The sequence below is a fragment of the Ammospiza caudacuta genome, chromosome 2 (genome assembly GCF_027887145.1).
Source record: "Ammospiza caudacuta isolate bAmmCau1 chromosome 2, bAmmCau1.pri, whole genome shotgun sequence".
Lineage (NCBI taxonomy): Eukaryota > Metazoa > Chordata > Aves > Passeriformes > Passerellidae > Ammospiza > Ammospiza caudacuta.
In genome coordinates this window covers 32865566-32882903 of record NC_080594.1, presented here as the reverse complement: position 1 = coordinate 32882903, position 17338 = coordinate 32865566, and the positions used below count along the sequence as shown (strand labels likewise).

Here is a 17338-nt window from a genome sequence, read left to right as displayed (position 1 = left end):
TATAAGGTCACAAGTACACTTTTTGAATTTTATTGGAGGTTTTGGCTCCTTCAGATTGGAGATTTATCTGCTGATAATGTCTAAAAAGGTGAACAATATTTCTATTGGTTCCTTCAGGTAGCTCATGCTGGCACGTGAATCTATATATTTCCTCCTTCGTAGTCATTTGTGAGATACTGGAATGCCCAGCCAGAGTTTTAGCTAGGCAGTGCCTGGAGAGTAAAGTTTCATCCATCTGCAGGATGGCAACAGAAGGACTTCTTTCGGGTCCAGTGCTGTGGTTGATTCTCCTCTCCATTCAGGTCTCCCTGGGTAAGTACATACTTTATTTCGCATAAGGCAGTGAGATTTTTAAAAGTATGCAAATTTAATATAAATAGGTTGTTCTTCTACCAACCTCCAAAGCAAAGTGACAAAATGGTATTTAAGTATGTTTCTGTCTTTAATTCAATCTCCTTCATAATCCCGAGATAAGTAAGGGTAAGCCTTTTCTAAAAGTTTGGTATTTTACTCAGGTATCAGTGACTGGCTATTCTCATAAGAATTCAAGTTCAACTTTTGTAAAGAGTTTAGCTGTACTAAAAACCAGTTGGGTATTCTTACTACTGTCTTATCTCTTCTGCTGAGCTCTTTGTAGATGAAATTAATAATTGCAGGTCTTTGTCCAACACCAGTTAGAATGATGTAGCTCTACCCATGTGTCCAGTGGAGTTTGGATAACACATCTCCTCAGTCGTTCCTATATATCTGAAGCTTATCACTATTTGTCTCTCTGCACTTCTGGAGCTATGTGTACAAGCTTGATGCTGGTGATGAGAGACAGATTTTGGAAATCTCATTTTTTTCTCTCCACACATGGAGGTGACATTAAGGCATTGTGGTGGTTGTCTCATCCCCATATGATGAGAACAAGACTTTGGAGTTGATGTTTTGCTATAGCATGGCCTTAAGTCTTGAAAGTTCTCACCAGTTGTGTGGGTGCAGTCAAAGTTCAGGGCAGGGAACAGGAGGCACTCTTGATGTACATTTTCATAATATGAAACGATTTTTATTTATTCACCTTTGTAGTGACGTTTTAGTGTCAACTGAGCTGTACTGCAGAAATAAGAGTGACTTGTCTGCCAACTTCTTGTTAATATCAGGGAACAGTAACTGACTGGAAGATGCAGACAACAGTGGCTTTACAATGACACCATCATCAGCACCCTATCACCCTCATCTCTGATCTGGCAGCACTTGCACTCTCCATGCTGCTACAGGTGTTCTGATGTTCCCCAGGCACAGCGCACTGTGCAGAGTAGTGCAGGAGTCACAACTCTCCAGAAGTGAGCTGGAAATCTGCCCCTGAGGCAGCCAGCCTGGGCTGAAAACCTCCTCTTAGGGCCTGGAGACAGGAATGCATGGTGCACCCTCATCTTTTCCTATGAGAAGAACTGGGTTTTCAGCTGGAGTAAGAAAAATCTCATGACTTTTTAGCCAAGCAGAACACCAAACCACTGAATTCAGTGAAGGTACTTGCGGGACATGCTGTGGAATGTAAGGAAATACAAAATTATACCTGTACATATCATAAAAAATTCACAGAAGAGTGATTACAGCAAATGATAGCTTTTATTAGGAAATATTGAAATCTGTCAATTGGGTTATGCCTACCTCTGCATCCAGTCTTGCATGCTGTTACACGTTGAAAACGTCAGATGTACAATTATTTAAAAATTCAAGTGCACATAGGTCATACAGTTGAATGAAGAGATGTTTTGTCCCTGGATATGGCTAATAGAAATTGGTAATTTGGTTCATTTAAAAATGTCTTAGGAATACAACTTTTCTTAGAATTCATTACCCTTTTGAATGTATAAATATTGTAGCTGAGAAAACTCTTTTTTTGGGCTATGTTCTTCAAATACTCTGGGGGTTGTTCTCCAGAATATTTTTCTTATTACAGAAAGATTATGACCCCTCTAAGACAACACGTTGCAGGCAGAAAGTGGTTTTCTAGCTACCTAAGAATTGTACTATGCATGTGACTTTCTTACTCAGGAGACTTGAAGAGAGAGGATATTTTGTGGAAAAAAATAAGTTTTGGAAATTACCAATTGTCAGTCACTTGAATAAACACCTTTTTTTTTTGTTTGTTTGTTTGTTTCCAAATTTAAATGATAGGTAGGAAATTGTGAGAAATCCAGTAGTGTTAGCAAAGAGGTAAAGCCTTTGCCTGTGTATGAGAACAGCTCCATGGAGAAGGACTTGGCGATACTGGTGGGGGCAAATTGGACATGAGCCGGCAATGTGCCCCTGCAGCCCAGAAAGCCAACTTTGAGCTGAGTCTTCAGGCAGAACCCCTGACCTTACCAGCTCTCCAGTGGCTGGCCTGGCCCCTCTGGCATCCAGCTCCTCCAGTTACCTCACTCCCAAAGACACACAAATTTGGCTTTCAGGACAATTAACTCACAGGATAAGGAAGCTTGATCTATTGTAGCAATCACACACTGACAGGCAGTCCCCTCACCCACTCCAGTTGCCAGTGTTTATTGTGGCAGACTTTGTGAATCACAAAGCAGGGACGTTACTCAGCATTTTCCAGCCCTGGTGAGTCAGTAAAAGAGAAAGTTTGCCTGTCATTAGAAATAATTTACATTTTAGCAGTGCAGTTAGCTCAAACTCGTAAATACAGACATTACTCCTTGCAAAAAACACTCTTTAAGTTGGACTCTTTAGAAAGGTGAACCAAATAAGTCTGATGTAAGAGTAAATTAGGAGCAGTAATGATCTCATTAACATCTGCAGTAGATAATCATGATTAAGCTCTGTCCTTTCTATAACCTTGCTCTGTCTGAAGGCACTGATGAATTGAGGCTGTCGAATGGAACTGGCCCCTGCTCTGGGAGAGTGGAAGTAAAACATGAGGAGCAGTGGGGGACCGTGTGTGACGGTGACTGGACCATAAGGGATGCTGAGGTTGTCTGTAAGCAACTACAATGTGGATCTGCTGTTAAGGCCCTAAATCGAGCTCCTTTTGGACAAGGAACTGGACCAACGTGGTTGTACCGAGTTGATTGCCGGGGTAATGAATCTGCTCTCTGGAACTGCTCACATACAGGATGGGGTTCTTTTACCTGCCCTCATTTCTTTGATATTGGAGTGATCTGCTCAGGTAAGAAGTGATCCAGCCTTGTACAATAGAAAAAAGATACGAGCCTAGGATCAAATTTTGTCCTAGTTCAATAAAGCCAAGTACTCCCTCTACTCATCCAAAGCAAGTTGCTCCAGCATTAAGTTTTCTGTTGACTATGAGTGCAAGCTGACTTTGCCTGGGCACAGCAATGACATGGAATGAGCATATTAACATATAGAACAGAAAAAAAAATCAACCCACTATTTGTTTCTACCACAGCTCTCCCAGGTAACAGGAGAGCAGTACTGAACTTGTCTTTGACAAGGAATTGGGGCTAAAAAAGCAGATGTAGGTAGAGAAGCAAGAAAATGCAATGTTATGTCATACAACTGCCCTTCTTCTCCAGATCTTTAGCTAGGCTAAGACAGGACAGTCTGCACTGGCAAAAAAAGACCAATACCTGTTTGGCTGCTTCCTGTGCAAGATGTGCATGGTTTTACCCTTTGGAAAAAGAACCACGGCAAGAAGTTTTTCCTTCCCAGCTTCAGGACTGTACATTTGTCCTTTTGTGATTTTTGTGAGGTTCCTGTCAGCCCATTAGTCTAGCCTGTCTAGATCTCTCTGAAAGGCAGGTCTGCCCTTGTGGTTATATCTCCACCCCCCAAAAATCATACGAGTGTACTCCATCACCACCTCCATGAAGATAAGACACTGAGCAGAACAGGCCCCTGGAAAGACCCAGCAAGTGAAATTCCACTTGCTGACAGTCTTCAGGTAGAGTGCAATTCACTAATGGCTGAGCCTGAGCATTCAATCAGCTGGTTAACCATGTTGTTCTTCCAACCAGACAGCAACATTCTAGTTCTTGAACATAAGAATATTGTGCAAGACAGTGTGAATGGTAGTGCTAAATGTGAGGTAAATGGCATGTGCTGCTGTCCCCTGATCCATAAATCCATTTTAATCAGAGAAAGCATTACAGTCCCACAAGCATGATACATGCTTGATAAAATCATGCTGAATCCTCCCATTTATCTCTTTGTTCTCACAAATAAGTTTCTACAAGTCTCACTCCATCTTTTTTTTGAAGTACCAAAGTGAGGCTGGTCAGCCTGCAGATCTCTAGACTGTCTTTTTAGCAGTTTCTGAAACTGGGTACAACATTTCCTGTTTCCTCTTCCTGGGGTGCTTCAGCTTCCTATTCATTGAAATAATGAGGTCTCAAGGACACACACTAGTAAACAGCTATTTTTCTATTTATCTATTTGGGGACTGTTACTTCTCAGTCATTGGCAGATGCTCAAAGTTTCCTTCCTTCTTTCCCAAGGATTTAGTATTTTCACATACTGAGAAATAAGCAATCTCATACACCATTTTCTTGTTTATCAGTGCTATACAGGAATTGCCCCAGTCACAATTCAAAAGCATCAGTGGTCCTCAGAGCAGTGAAATGTTCTGAGGGGCTGAATGGGCTATTTTTATAGCCCATTAAGGAGCTATAAAAATAGGTCAGTACAACCAACTCTTGATGCTATATTTCTTGGTTTTTGGGTTTTTTTCCAGGCTTCTCTGATATGCATCTGACTGGAGGAGACACTGCCTGCTCAGGACATCTGAAAGTAAAGAAAGAAGAAACTTGGGCCACTGTCTGTTTCTCACATATTAATTTCAAAACTGCCTCTGTTATATGTAATGAGTTAAAGTGTGGCCAGGCTGTGGATGCCTTGAGAGGAACTCACTTTGGAGACAGACATGAGCTGATCTGGCAAGAAGAGTTTCACTGTGTAGGGAATGAGGCTCACCTTGCAGACTGTCCCAGGAGCATGCACCATACTAACACATGCACTCATGATGCCACTGTTGTGTGTTCAGGTGAGACTTTGGACCGATGGACATAATTCACTCATGTTCTATATGCTTTTTCGTGTTAACCCACAGTTCAGAGCATCTGTACACTTCTGTGGTCCTCAGAATCCTTGGATGTTTCCCCTACCATGCCTTGAGCCATTCCAGGGGGGCCAGAAAATAACAGAGAGCAGTCCCACAATGTCTCACTCACTCTACTGAGAATCTGCATCTAACATGGGCTGTTCTAATCAGTTCACTACCACAAAGAGATCTCAAAAGGGCTGTTATTTCTTTTATGCTAACCCTTCTTAAAAACTCCACAAAGTCATGGCTGCTGGGAGCTCTGAATACAGCTGTGTATTGCCACCCACTGAAAAAGCGAAGATTAGGCCTAACAAACAACTTTTTTCCTGAGGCCACAGTTCTAAAGGGGTAAACTAAACCTGGGGCAGAGCTCCTGGCAACAGCTTGACACAAAACAAGCCTGGAAAAGGGCTGGAGCTCATGTCCATTTCCTGCCCAAAGGGCTACAGTCTGTTTCAAGACAGCCTTGGATACTGCGACCAGTGGCAGCCAAACGCCTCAGCTAAGGCATCTAACAGGCCTTGGCTCTTGCCTCTAGCTTGCAATAGTCTTGGCTCAGAGCTGAAATCCTGTGCTCATTAGGGGTACAGTGCAAGGACAAAGTAAGGGCAGAAAGTAACAGTGTGAGAAGAAAGAGGGACTGCATGGGGCTGGCAGTAGGACACCACAGCGCCATCCACCCTGCCCTTTATTTATTGTAAATATGCTGATGGGTATGGCCTGGGGTGTTCAGAGCTTTGCTCTGGGGCATGGATGAAAGCTGAGAATCCCCCACTCAGTTTCTGCTTACCAGGAAATGTGACATGACCAACTGCTGGGAGAGAGAGTGATACCAGTTGTTCCTAAACTGAGTTCCTCACATGCGAGGCAGTGCTGAGACTGCCTCTGCAAGAGAAGATGTTGTAAGGTAGCAGCAGTATTGTGAGGGGAGGAGGGAGGAGAGCAGAGAGGAGACACAAAGAGTCAAAAGACTTTTCGTCATACAGTGCAGGCTACAACATGGACAATGGAGACTTTAAGAGCTGGCTTATCAGCATTCTGTTCTAAGATGCTTTCCAGTAACCTGACACAAAAATGACTGCTAGTTTCTTGCAGATAGAGAGAGCTCTCTTACAGCTTTCAGTGCAGAAGCACAAATGCCCAAAAGTAACTGCTAAGCTCCTTTATTCTTTCTGCAGGCTACGGTGGGTACAGGCTGGCAAACGGCAACACCACGTGCTCAGGGAGAGTAGAGCTTCTTCACGGAGGCACATGGGGAACCCTGTGTGACTACCTGTGGGATTTACCAGCTGCCAATATCCTCTGCCAGCAGCTAGACTGTGGAGTTGCACTACTGATCCCAAGTGGACAGTCCTTTGGGGAAGGAAATGGATCTGTCTGGAATGCCACATTCAGCTGCCAGCAGAATGGCTCACTCCTGAGAGACTGTCCCGTGCGTGCTCTGGGTCAGGATGAATGCCCTGCTGAAAAAGAGGCTCGTGTGGTATGTTCAGGTAAGCAGTGGAAAGGTCTAAGAAGAGAACTGAAAAACTCCTTCCTTGAGGAAAAATATGGACTCAAAATTCAGAGGGCATATGTGGAGTCAGGCTCTGTCGTTTGATTGCTGCAACAGGAGGCAAGGCTACACTTCAACTGTACCACAAGGCTGCTCTCTCTGAAATGCTCCTAGTGTAGGGAAACAGCAAGAGCAGGGCTGCTGCACAAGCCAGGATGAGCTTGGCACAGAGGCTGAGCACAGTACAGGCAGAGTCCTTGCCACCAAGACACAATCCAAAGCATCTGCAGAGAGGGCAGAGGAAGGTGTTGGTAATAAGGTCTATGAGCAGTCCCAGAGAAGTCAAAGTAAACAAAGAGGTGTAGGGTCTGGCTGGAGAGAGCAGGCAGGCATACATAGCACGAGATAAGACTGGAGACAGTTACACCTGCCATGTACTTGAGGCAGGATTGAATTCCTGGTCCAGGTTTAAGTGAGGACTTGGACCAGCAGTTGAAGGATGCAGAGCTGTAGGCCCTCAGCGATATTGGTCTGAAAAATTAAAGTCTATTGTTTGACCCAAACCCCCAACTCCTAATGCCCCGATTTTAAAAATTGCAAATGGAATGTAATCCTGAGTTCTAGTCATTCTTCTCAGTAAAACAGGCTGGACTGAAGTCTAGTTATGAGTATGAAAGTTTCTAGTTATGAGTATGGCCCACTTAAGTCATTTTTACTACTGAATGATAAAGAAAACCCATTCCTGTTTCCCAGTCACTTCCAGGTCCTGCCCATGAGCAAATGTAACACTCCAATATTCCCTTTCTCTTACATTCAGGGTGTCCAGGGGGCAGGCTGGTGAATGGCACCACGTGCTCTGGCATAGTGGAGATCCGCCATGGAGACACCTGGGGAAGACTCTGCCACTCCCACTGGAATTTACAAGATGCCAGTGTTCTCTGCCATCAGCTGAACTGTGGCTACGCAAAATCAATCCAGATGGAAGATGGTTTTGTGGATGGAAATGGGACTATATGGAGAGATGCTTTTCACTGTAAAGGGACAGAGTCCTGCCTATGGGACTGTGTTCAAGTGACTTTGGGCAATCCAACCTGTTCAGCCAAAGAAGCAGCCACTGTAACTTGCTCAGGTAAGTCAGGAGGGGCCTTTTATGGGTGGTAGAACTTCAGACCAAAGCAGTGCTGGTGACCTAACTGATAGGATCTAGTGTTTTATGTGGGGAAGCCTTTCTTGCTTCCCTTTGCAGGCCCTTGTGTGCATGAAAGCAAACAAAGCCTTAACAGGGGCAGTCTCCTTCACCAGTGGTGAGAATTAATACTTTGCCAGCACAGAAATTTGTCTTCCATAGCCTTCCTGCAAGTTATTTCTACTGCAGTGAGATAAGTAGATGTCACTCAATATATTTCCCAACTCTCTTGAGCCCAGGTCTTGCTGAATCACTCAGACTCTCAGGGGGTGAGAGCCGCTGTGCTGGGCGAGTTGAGATCTCCCTCCATGGTGTGTGGAGCAGAGTGCTGGATGACAACTGGGACATTAGGGATGCCCATGTGGTGTGCAGACAGCTCCAGTGTGGAACTGCTGAGAAAGCCTATTACCTTCCAAAGTCTGAGCGAGGCACGGGTCTCATTGGCCTAAGAAGTGTCCAGTGTACTGGAAACGAGACTCAGCTAATGCTCTGCAACACTTCCCATTATCAGACAGTGCCAACGGGAGTTTCTGAAGATGTTGGTGTGATTTGTTCAGGTGAGTCACTGTGTGAAAGGTACAGAAGGTTTCCTAGGATTTCTCCAGCCCATGTTGTGCTGTGGTGTCACAGATCTTAAGCTGGCATGAGTCTGAGTTTGATGATAGTTAAGGAAGCAAGTGTAATTTACATAATGCTTTCTTCATCTGAATTTCTTACAGAATTATCTTCCAGAGTCAAAAAGAACTATTAGAACACAGAAGCCATAAGAACACTAATTTGGCTATGATTTCCGAGCATTCTTACTGCCACTTGAGAATTAAACAGCTTTCATTTTGTGACATTTCTATATTTATAGATACTTGCAGCTATTCTACAGAATATTACAACTGTTTCTACTCTTCTCTGATTTTGCAACCCCTCTGTAACAGGAACAGTGTCTGCCTCTAAGTAAATGAGTACAGACAGAAAACAGGTTGTCTGGCTTTCTAAGATAAGGTGACCTCTGCATATACTTGGTATGATTATTCTCTTATTGCTAGCAATATCTCACCAGAATTATTCAAACATTCACCTGATGCAGGCTTTTCCCTTTATGCAGTTTTAGCTTCACAGGACCTCTGTCCAAGCAACCATAGCAGAAGAATTGGGATTTAACAAGAACATGATGTCTTAAAAGTGCTTTAAAAACATTGCCATTATGCTGACCTGTGCATTATAGTTGTGTCGCATGCTGACATCTGGATTTTCCTCCTACAGGCAGCAGACAGATGAGGCTGGTGAATGGAACAAACCGCTGTGCCGGGAGAGTAGAGCTTTATCATCATGGCATCTGGGGCACCATCTGTGATGATAACTGGGATCTATCAGATGCCAATGTTGTTTGCAAACAGCTTGGATGTGGGCATGCCATCGAGGCATTTGTATCTGCTCATTATGGTGAAGGGTCAGGGCAGATCTGGCTGGATGATGTGAACTGCACTGGGGCTGAATCTGACCTCTGGGCATGCCCCTCTAGGGCATGGGGCCACCACAACTGCCAACACAAAGAGGACGCTGGAGTCCTGTGCTCAGGTGTGTTTTGAAAAGCCTTTTCTGAGCCTGTGTGTTCAACTAGGAGGGTTGTATAAAAGGGAAGTCAAGAATAGTGGGGACTGCTTGGACAGCCTCCTCCTGTCTTGATGACCAGCATGGTTGGTCAGCACATCTTCTTGGTCCTACCAAGAAGCAAAGGATCTACACAAGCCCATATTATGCACCAACACACACACACACACACACACACACACACATATGAAAAAAAAGTCTGTGGTGTAGTAGGATATTTGGGGCATAAATTTTAGGAATTTGTAAAGATTTCCACAGCAAGGGGCTGTGTGCTCCTTCCAGTCAGTTCCAGCTGGCTCTGAAATCAACGGGAACAACCCACTGTGCACTACAGCATCAGGCATCCAAGTAGCTTATGGTGGCTCTGCTCACACATATTTAAGACAGAATGGCAGCAGCAAGAGAGAGGAGAAATGAAAGAGAAGTAGAAAAAAATACAGATGACCCCTGAAGGGAGTTAGGGCCTGTTAGAGCCCCTGAAAGGACTGCAGCCTCTGGAGTACCCATGCTTCACAATATAGGTAGGACCAATACAGCTAGTTAACACTGTAAAAAAAGTGTTATCACATACACAGGAAAGAAACATCACAAGAAATCTGTGGCACTAATTCAATTTTTATGCCTTCACTTCCAGATTTCCTGGCTCTGAGGCTGGTGAATGGCAACAACTGTGCCGGGCGTGTAGAGGTTTTCTACAACGGGACGTGGGGGAGCGTTTGTTCCAACCGCATGTCCCTGCTCACCGCAGCAACCATGTGCAAACACCTGGGCTGCGGAGATGGAGGAGGAATAGCCACGGACTTCAAATATGGCAGAGGGTCTGGGCCCACATGGCTGGACCACATTGAGTGCACTGAGGAGCACAGCTCGCTCTGGCAATGTCAGTCAGACCCCTGGGACCCTCAGTCGTGCAGCAACCGAGCTGAAGAGACCCACATTACTTGCACTGGTAATCAGAAATGTATTTATATGTGGCCAGACATGTACATTAACCTATGTATGCACGTATGGACATCACAGCAATTACTTTGTGTGCACTTGTTAGCTGGTGTATATTGTTTCTAGTTTCATGAAAATGACAGCAACTTTTTTTTTGTCTAAATAATTGACTTAAACGAGTGAATTAAAACTACAAGATTATCAGAGTGCTTTGGCCCAGTGAAATCCTAAGGTATTCCCTAATGGGATGGTCCCATTGCATATTTTTTAGTGCAAAAATCTATGATACACAGTCAGTCTGTGAGATCTGAGCTAGTGTGAGACTTTCCAAGAGGTCTAGAGCCAAGTTTATGCTTCTACATGTAAGCAGGCATATCTGTGTATACACATAGCCTTGGACAAGTGTAGAAATCCGTTTGGTTCTAAAGGTTCATTTCTAATACCTGCTCTTATGACAGTATTTCACACCTATGGGTATCAATTACTGCATTCAAACATAATAAAATATAATAAGAAATATTAAATTAAATTAAAATATAAAATATAAAATATAAATGAAATATAAAATATAAAATATAATAAAAATGAAATCTATGTGACATTCAGATATTCTGAAAGGGATTGCAATCGCCTCATGAGAAGAAGGAAAGCATAACCATCAGGAAGATTATTACTCACAGCAACAGCCAAGCAGCCATCTGCCAAGAACTAAACAGGCCATACACATATTTCAGGAAATAATTAACCTGATGTTTAATTTTCAGCTATTTAACACTCCCTCTTTTTTTTTTTCAGAGAATAATTAAATTATTTACTTCAATATTTAAATTCTGCAGGAGGAAAAGAGGCAACATCTCCAGCTGCATTTGCTGAGTGTCCAAACTCCACAAGTTGTTCAGGTACCTTCACTTCTTTGTTTTTCCTTATTGGTCTCTGTGGACCTTCCTGCTGTTTCAGTAAAACAGAAGGTTTCTGCGTTTTGCAGACAGGGAGAAGTTACGAGTCATGGGAGGAGAGGATGAATGTTCAGGCAGAGTGGAGATGTGGCACCAAGGTTCCTGGGGAACAATCTGCGATGACACCTGGGACATGGCAGATGCCAATGTTGTATGCAGGCAGCTGGGCTGTGGATCTGCTGTGTCTGCTCTGAGTGAGGCTGCCTTTGGGGAAGGGACTGGTCCCATCTGGTTGGAGAAGGTGCACTGTAAAGGAACAGAGCTGTCTCTTTGGGACTGTCCTGCCAAACCTTTGTTTGGCAAAAACTGTGATCATAAGGAAGATGCTGCTGTGAATTGCTCTGGTTAGTGACTGGTCCTTTATTACACAGGTTTGTGAAGGAGGTGGGTAGGGGACAATTATGCCAGTTGTACTTCCAAGTGACTAGCCCTTTCATAATTTTGACTGGTAAAGCACCACAAATTATATGAAGATGTTCTCCCTATTTTTCACACTTGCCTCTTAATCGGGACTCACCTTCCTTTTGCAGGTGTGACAGAAACAACAGCATCACCCACGAGAGCAGGTAAATTCTTTCTCTCTCTTTTCTTTCTCCCATCAAATGACAATTTAATGTCCCTGATACTTAACAGATAAAACAGCAGTTTATTTCAGCTCATCAGAAAGCACTTCACCCAGCATTTCATAAAGGAACACTGAGAGGCACCACCCCCAGCTGCTGAATTTTATCTACTTGAGCAGGACCCATAGCAGAGCAGCAGGTGCCCTGCCTCACCCTGCTGTGCCCTCATGGGCACAGGAAGGGGCTGCAGAGGAGCAGCCCTTTGGGACGCATGATTCTCTACCTGTTTCCTCTTGGTTTCCACTCAGATCGCCCCCGCCACCCTGCCACAGGCAGCACGAGGCTTTCAGTGCCTGTCATCCTCTGCATCATCCTGGGGACCCTTCTCTGCCTGGTCCTTGCCATTCTTGCTGGGCAGATCCGACGTGCCAGGGCACAGCAGAGAGGTGAGTTTCTCAGGACTGGTATGAAATGCCTCCTTTACGTGGCCCCAGATGTTTAGTTGGCTGGGGAGGCAGTGGGGATGGGTGACTGAGATGAACTGAATCTGTTGATACACTGCGATTTTTCATTACTTTCTGGCAGTGAAAGAGCCCAGAGGTGCTTATCCTCAGTCAGCACCTCTTGGTGCCTTTCTAGGTAGCCACCAGGCCATGGAGGCCCCTGTAAGGCACTTCTCCTTTTCAAGACTCCAGCCTGAATATAGGCAGAGACTGTGAAAGTGATTATTACCTTTTACTTTCAGGCTCCAGACTATCCTATGACCCCTTCTCCGAGGCTGTCTATGAAGAGATTGATTATAACCTGATGAGGGAAAAGCAGGGAGTGACTTTCCTCTCAGGTCTGTGTGCATTTCTTGCTTTTCTCAAGGGAAAGCTCCTCCTTTCTGATCCCAATCTGATACCTTACAGGTCCCAAATCTACTGGGAAATTTAAAATTCCTGGATTTGAGGAGAGGAGTTTCCTGCCCAGTGGACTCTGTCAATTCCTTTCCTAGGGACAATTTGTTGAGTGAAGTTCTCACTGCAGCCACAGACCATAGATCAGTATAGGTCAAACAAACAAACGAACAAAATCCTTTTGCTTCAATTATTTAAAGCAGGAACAAATAAAGGAATTATTTGCATCTCCCTCACAGCAGCTGGGTCCCTGTAGGTTTCCACCCATAGATTGCTTTTCTCCCTTTGTGGAGTGCCTCCCCCATGATCCATGAGAGGTGTTATGGGGCCCCCAGAGGGATTCTTGGTAATTCCATTGTAAGCCTTGCAGAAGTAATACTGACTGTCAAAGAACATGCTGAACTTGGATGCTACTACTGCTCTTTTTCTCATGGTGCAGTTTTAGCACTTAAAGAGAGTTTAATCCGGTATCATGCTCTTTCTCATTTGCCTAGATTCTTATTCAGAGAGCTCAAAACCAAAGGAACAGTTTTATAGAGCAGGCAGTGATGAAGAAAATGGTCCTGGAGCAACTCAAGGTAATGTGAGAAAGGGTTTGTACAAAGAAAGAGATCCTAAATCAGGGTAACTTTTAATATCCAAAGCATTATGAGTGACTAAGACTTTCATTTCATGTCCTAGTGATGTTTCCTAGTGATGCAAAATCTTCTGTGTAACTCTTGTGGTGGAAGAGTGTCATACAATCTCATACACAAGTGCTAGTTTTCTCTTCTATATGAGAAATTCAAAATAAATATTTGCTGGTAGTTCTGCAGACACTTCACAGGATCCAGTCACGTGAATCCAACAACTGCTTCTTCCAGACATTGCAACCATAATAGCTTGTAAACTGTTACCTTATTTCTGAGACAGATGGGGAGAATTAAAACAGAGGAAAGACATATTCCAAATAAGAACACTGGTGTACAATTTGAGCTGATCAAGGGATCTTAATCCAAGTGATCTGAAGAAAATACTGATTCCTGTCTGTGGGGTTTGCCTGGGGGGGGTACATGTGGTTTGTAGCTTGGGGGTTTTTTATAATTTGAAATAGGTGAAGGAGAGCAAGTATTTGGAGAAGAACTGCATTTTCTTAGAGCTGATCAAAAAGCTCTGTTAGCCATTGTCTGCTGTCCAAGAGATCAACTGCCAAAGGCACAAGCAGTTCTGAACCTCAGTTGCCCATATCCCATACTCTGCTGCACCATGTCATTATTTTCTACTGCTGTTCTTATATTAAGGACTTTTTTAAAGTTAAAAAACAAACTAAAAGCTTTTCCTTACAAACCAAAAGCTAAAAAATAAACAAAAAGCTTTGAAGTGCCTATAGAGAAGACAATTATTCTAAATAAGTTCTCTTTCTGTTATTCAGATTGAATATTGATTTCTAGGTAAAAAGTGAAATAGGAGTACTTTGATTTACTTTTCTGTTTATACATGTATCATTGGTAAGCAGAAGTATTTACAATAAAACTGTGCACAGTAACATTTGCTGAAGGACAGATTCCAGTTAAGTACAGACATGTCAGTATTACAGCCCTGTGTTGCTGGATTATCAGCTACTGCCTTCCCTAGTGGAAATCAATACCTCTACTCTTCCAGAGGCCTCTCCACTGCCTGAAAATGCTCTGGAAGATGATTATGATGATGCAACAGAGGCCCCTGGACCTAGAGATGCTTCTCTTTCTGAGCAGAATATACAGGAAATCATTGGGATCCCTGGAGAAAGTGACAGAAACAAGGACTCCCAGACAGGTGAGGCTAGAAGAGCAGTGCTGTTCTGTTCCTACATCCAGCTAATCTATACCTCTGCTCTGCTTTCCTCACAGACATAAAATTCTTGCCTATGGCCAACCCAACCTAAGTTTCCACTGCTGCAAATTAAAACTGTTACTTCTCATTAAAATGACCATGGGGACAGAGGGTTGCAGTCATCTTCATAACAGCCTTTTAAGTACTTGAAGACTGATAAGTTTGTTCACATACCTATCCTCAGTCCTGTTCTGTATTTTGTTTCTCTACACAGCCACAATCTAAATTAGTCAGCTTTCTACTTAGGCCTTGTAAACTACACTCTGCCCATGATGTGTCTCCACTCAGTCCATGTCTGTAGGCCTGTATCTTTCAAAAATTGCTTAAAACCCAAAACTTTAAGGTATTTCTTTACAGCATGGTACTGAGACCTTACTAGTGTCAGGTCGAGCAGAAGGACCAGCTCTTACACCATATCCTTCTGTTTATGGATGCTCAGGTGATACTTCCCCTTTTTCCATCAACATGACAGGCTTGAGAGGGCTCAATGCCTGATGCAGCTTCAAATAATGCCTTGTAAAATACTACATATCATTAGACATATGTTTTTCAAATTATGCCATTGACTGTTTCTCCTTTCATCTGTAGTCTCTTTAGTGTCCTTATTAGATCTCATTCTATGTCCATGGAGGATGGATTCAGCTAGGGTTTTAACCTGGCACTAAATTCTGTCAGGCCCATATAATTAACAACAAATATTTAAGACAGACTTTTTTTTAATCAGTGTATTTAATATAACTGTGGAACACTTGATCTGAACTCTACTTTTTGGGGTAGTGATAAATATTTCTGGCCTATTTGAGATGTGGAAAATAATCAAAATACAGGACTCAAAGTAACTAGAGAGACATTAAAGAATGTTTTTTTCACAGCCCATGAATACATTCGTTTTAATATTGTGTATAAAGCTTGATCCTTGGGTATGTATACACACTGCAGAAGGCAGAGTGACATAAACATTTCTCAGGTCTTTCACAGACACTCCTATCCAAAATTCTAATTTCTGGAGGAGACAACTGGCAGCTGCACAACCACACAGAGGTAATACATACAGGATGTGCATTTATCTATCTCAGTGTTCTTCCCTTCATGTTTTCAGACTGGATTCCCAGAAACAGGACCTCTGAAGCTGAGCGATCCTCATCCCCTGCTCTTGAGGATACGGGCTATGACGACATTGAAGAGCTGGGGCACTGATAGACTGCTGAGCTGCACTGACTTCTTCTGGAAATACACCACTGTTCATAAAATGCTAATCCTGTACTAGCAGAACCAGACCAACCTGCATTTAGGACTAGTTTGCATAAGTTTTGGTTATTTCCCAAGAAGAGATTATATACATAAAATTTAAGGAAGCATGGCAGTTAAGAACAGCTTTGAAATTTCTCTTATAATTTCTTGTAGTCAAGACTTAGTGGACACTTTTCGATTTTATTTTAAATACCTTCCTTTTTTTTTTTTTTTTTTTTACTGAGGTAATTTTAAAATTATGATTTTTCTTATTAGAAACTGTCCAAATATCTCAAATTTATGCTTTTTCTCCCAGATATATGGGGACAGCTTCTGGTAATTATTTGGAATGGAGATTGAACTGCAAGAAAATCATCAAAATTCTGTTTCAGCCAAGTCTTTTGAGAAAGGAATTCTTGCTGATTGCTTCTGCAGCAACATCAACAAGATCTGACACGTGTGCTGCAGGCAGAAGGAGGGAAACACATACACCCATGGGATTTAACTGCATCATACAATCTCCTTTTCCTGGCTCACTAACAGGAAAACTGGGAAAGTAGAAAGTTTTTGCAAGGAATAGTAAAAGGCAGCAGAAACCATCAGGAGCAACAAATGTTATGCTAAAAAAAGGTGTAGCAAACTATTTATCCCTGTCAGAACTATCTGCATGGGACAGAACTTCTCCTCTCCAGGTGCACCAGGCAGTGACCAGGAAGAAGGAATCCCTGGAGACTCAGAGATGGCAACAACTGATGTCACAAGCATGGTCCAGTTGAGCTGAGTGCTCTCCAGGTGACTGGATTATATAATCCTCAGTGTGACTAAGTGGACTGACATTGGGAATGTGTTAAAATTTGTAGCCAAACTCTTACAGCATCCTGCCTGGACCTGAATGGCACCTGCACAAGGAAATGTTTAGGATAATTGGAGTAATTGGATTAAAAGCATATTAACAATTAACAAGATTAATAAAAGATGTAAAATGGCTTAACTGTGGGATCTGTCAGGCAAAGTTTCTCTTCTAAGGGATAAAAACAGATGCATACAGGATGAAATCCTAGAGAATCAGGATACAGCTGAACTCATTACAAATTTATCTTTCAAACTTTTGAAAAAGCAGGTACAACAGGAGGTTGTTTGTGAGTGGGGTTACAGGCAGCAGTGCTTGTTGCAGTCGGTGTAGCCAGCTGTGTTGGAGTCACCTCTGTGTGTACAAATTTATCTCTCTGGGGGACACAGGCTCACTGCTGCCTGAGCCAGCACTTGGGAAAGCAGCAGTCACATCCACAGGCTCCAGTGGCCCGAAGAGAGGAACCCACAAACCCCAGAGGATGCCTGAGGCAGTGACTCATTGCACCTCTTTAAGTCACACTCTGCAGTATTTTTGACTCCTTGAGAAAAACGTAAGGCAGGATTCCCCTTTGAAGAAATTCTACCAATTCTCCAAAATAGAATTTTTATTCAGTCACTCATTTATTCCTTTTTTTTGCCACGAATATGCTTGGTAAAATCTTCACACTTAAGTTTCCCTGCTCTCCCCCAAATATTTTCTTAACGATTGGCTCGC

The 17338-nt window shown here is 43.0% G+C and overlaps 1 protein-coding gene across 1 annotated transcript; it reads left to right on the top strand.

Annotated features, from left to right (window-relative positions):
* Window positions 1-242: 242 nt before the first annotated feature.
* LOC131572389 (antigen WC1.1-like) lies at window positions 243-15738 on the top strand. Its single transcript, XM_058825560.1, has 16 exons — window positions 243-312; window positions 2840-3154; window positions 4679-4987; window positions 6226-6540; window positions 7360-7671; window positions 7968-8285; window positions 8986-9300; window positions 9968-10282; window positions 11109-11171; window positions 11258-11572; window positions 11759-11794; window positions 12100-12241; window positions 12544-12632; window positions 13185-13268; window positions 14332-14484; window positions 15641-15738. The coding sequence occupies exons 1-16, from the start codon at window positions 243-245 to the stop codon at window positions 15736-15738; spliced, it is 3249 nt and encodes a 1082-aa protein (XP_058681543.1).
* The last annotated feature ends 1600 nt before the right edge of the window (window positions 15739-17338 follow it).

Bases quoted from the DNA above. Each gene is read 5' to 3' on its own strand.
- LOC131572389 (XM_058825560.1), top strand. From the start codon at position 243: ATGGCAACAGAAGGACTTCTTTCGGGTCCAGTGCTGTGGTTGATTCTC. The intron at 9,301-9,967 runs GTGTGTTTTGAA...CTTCACTTCCAG, and splicing joins CGCTGGAGTCCTGTGCTCAG to ATTTCCTGGCTCTGAGGCTG. The intron at 12,242-12,543 runs GTTTCTCAGGAC...TTCAGGCTCCAG, and splicing joins AGGGCACAGCAGAGAGGTGA to ACTATCCTATGACCCCTTCT.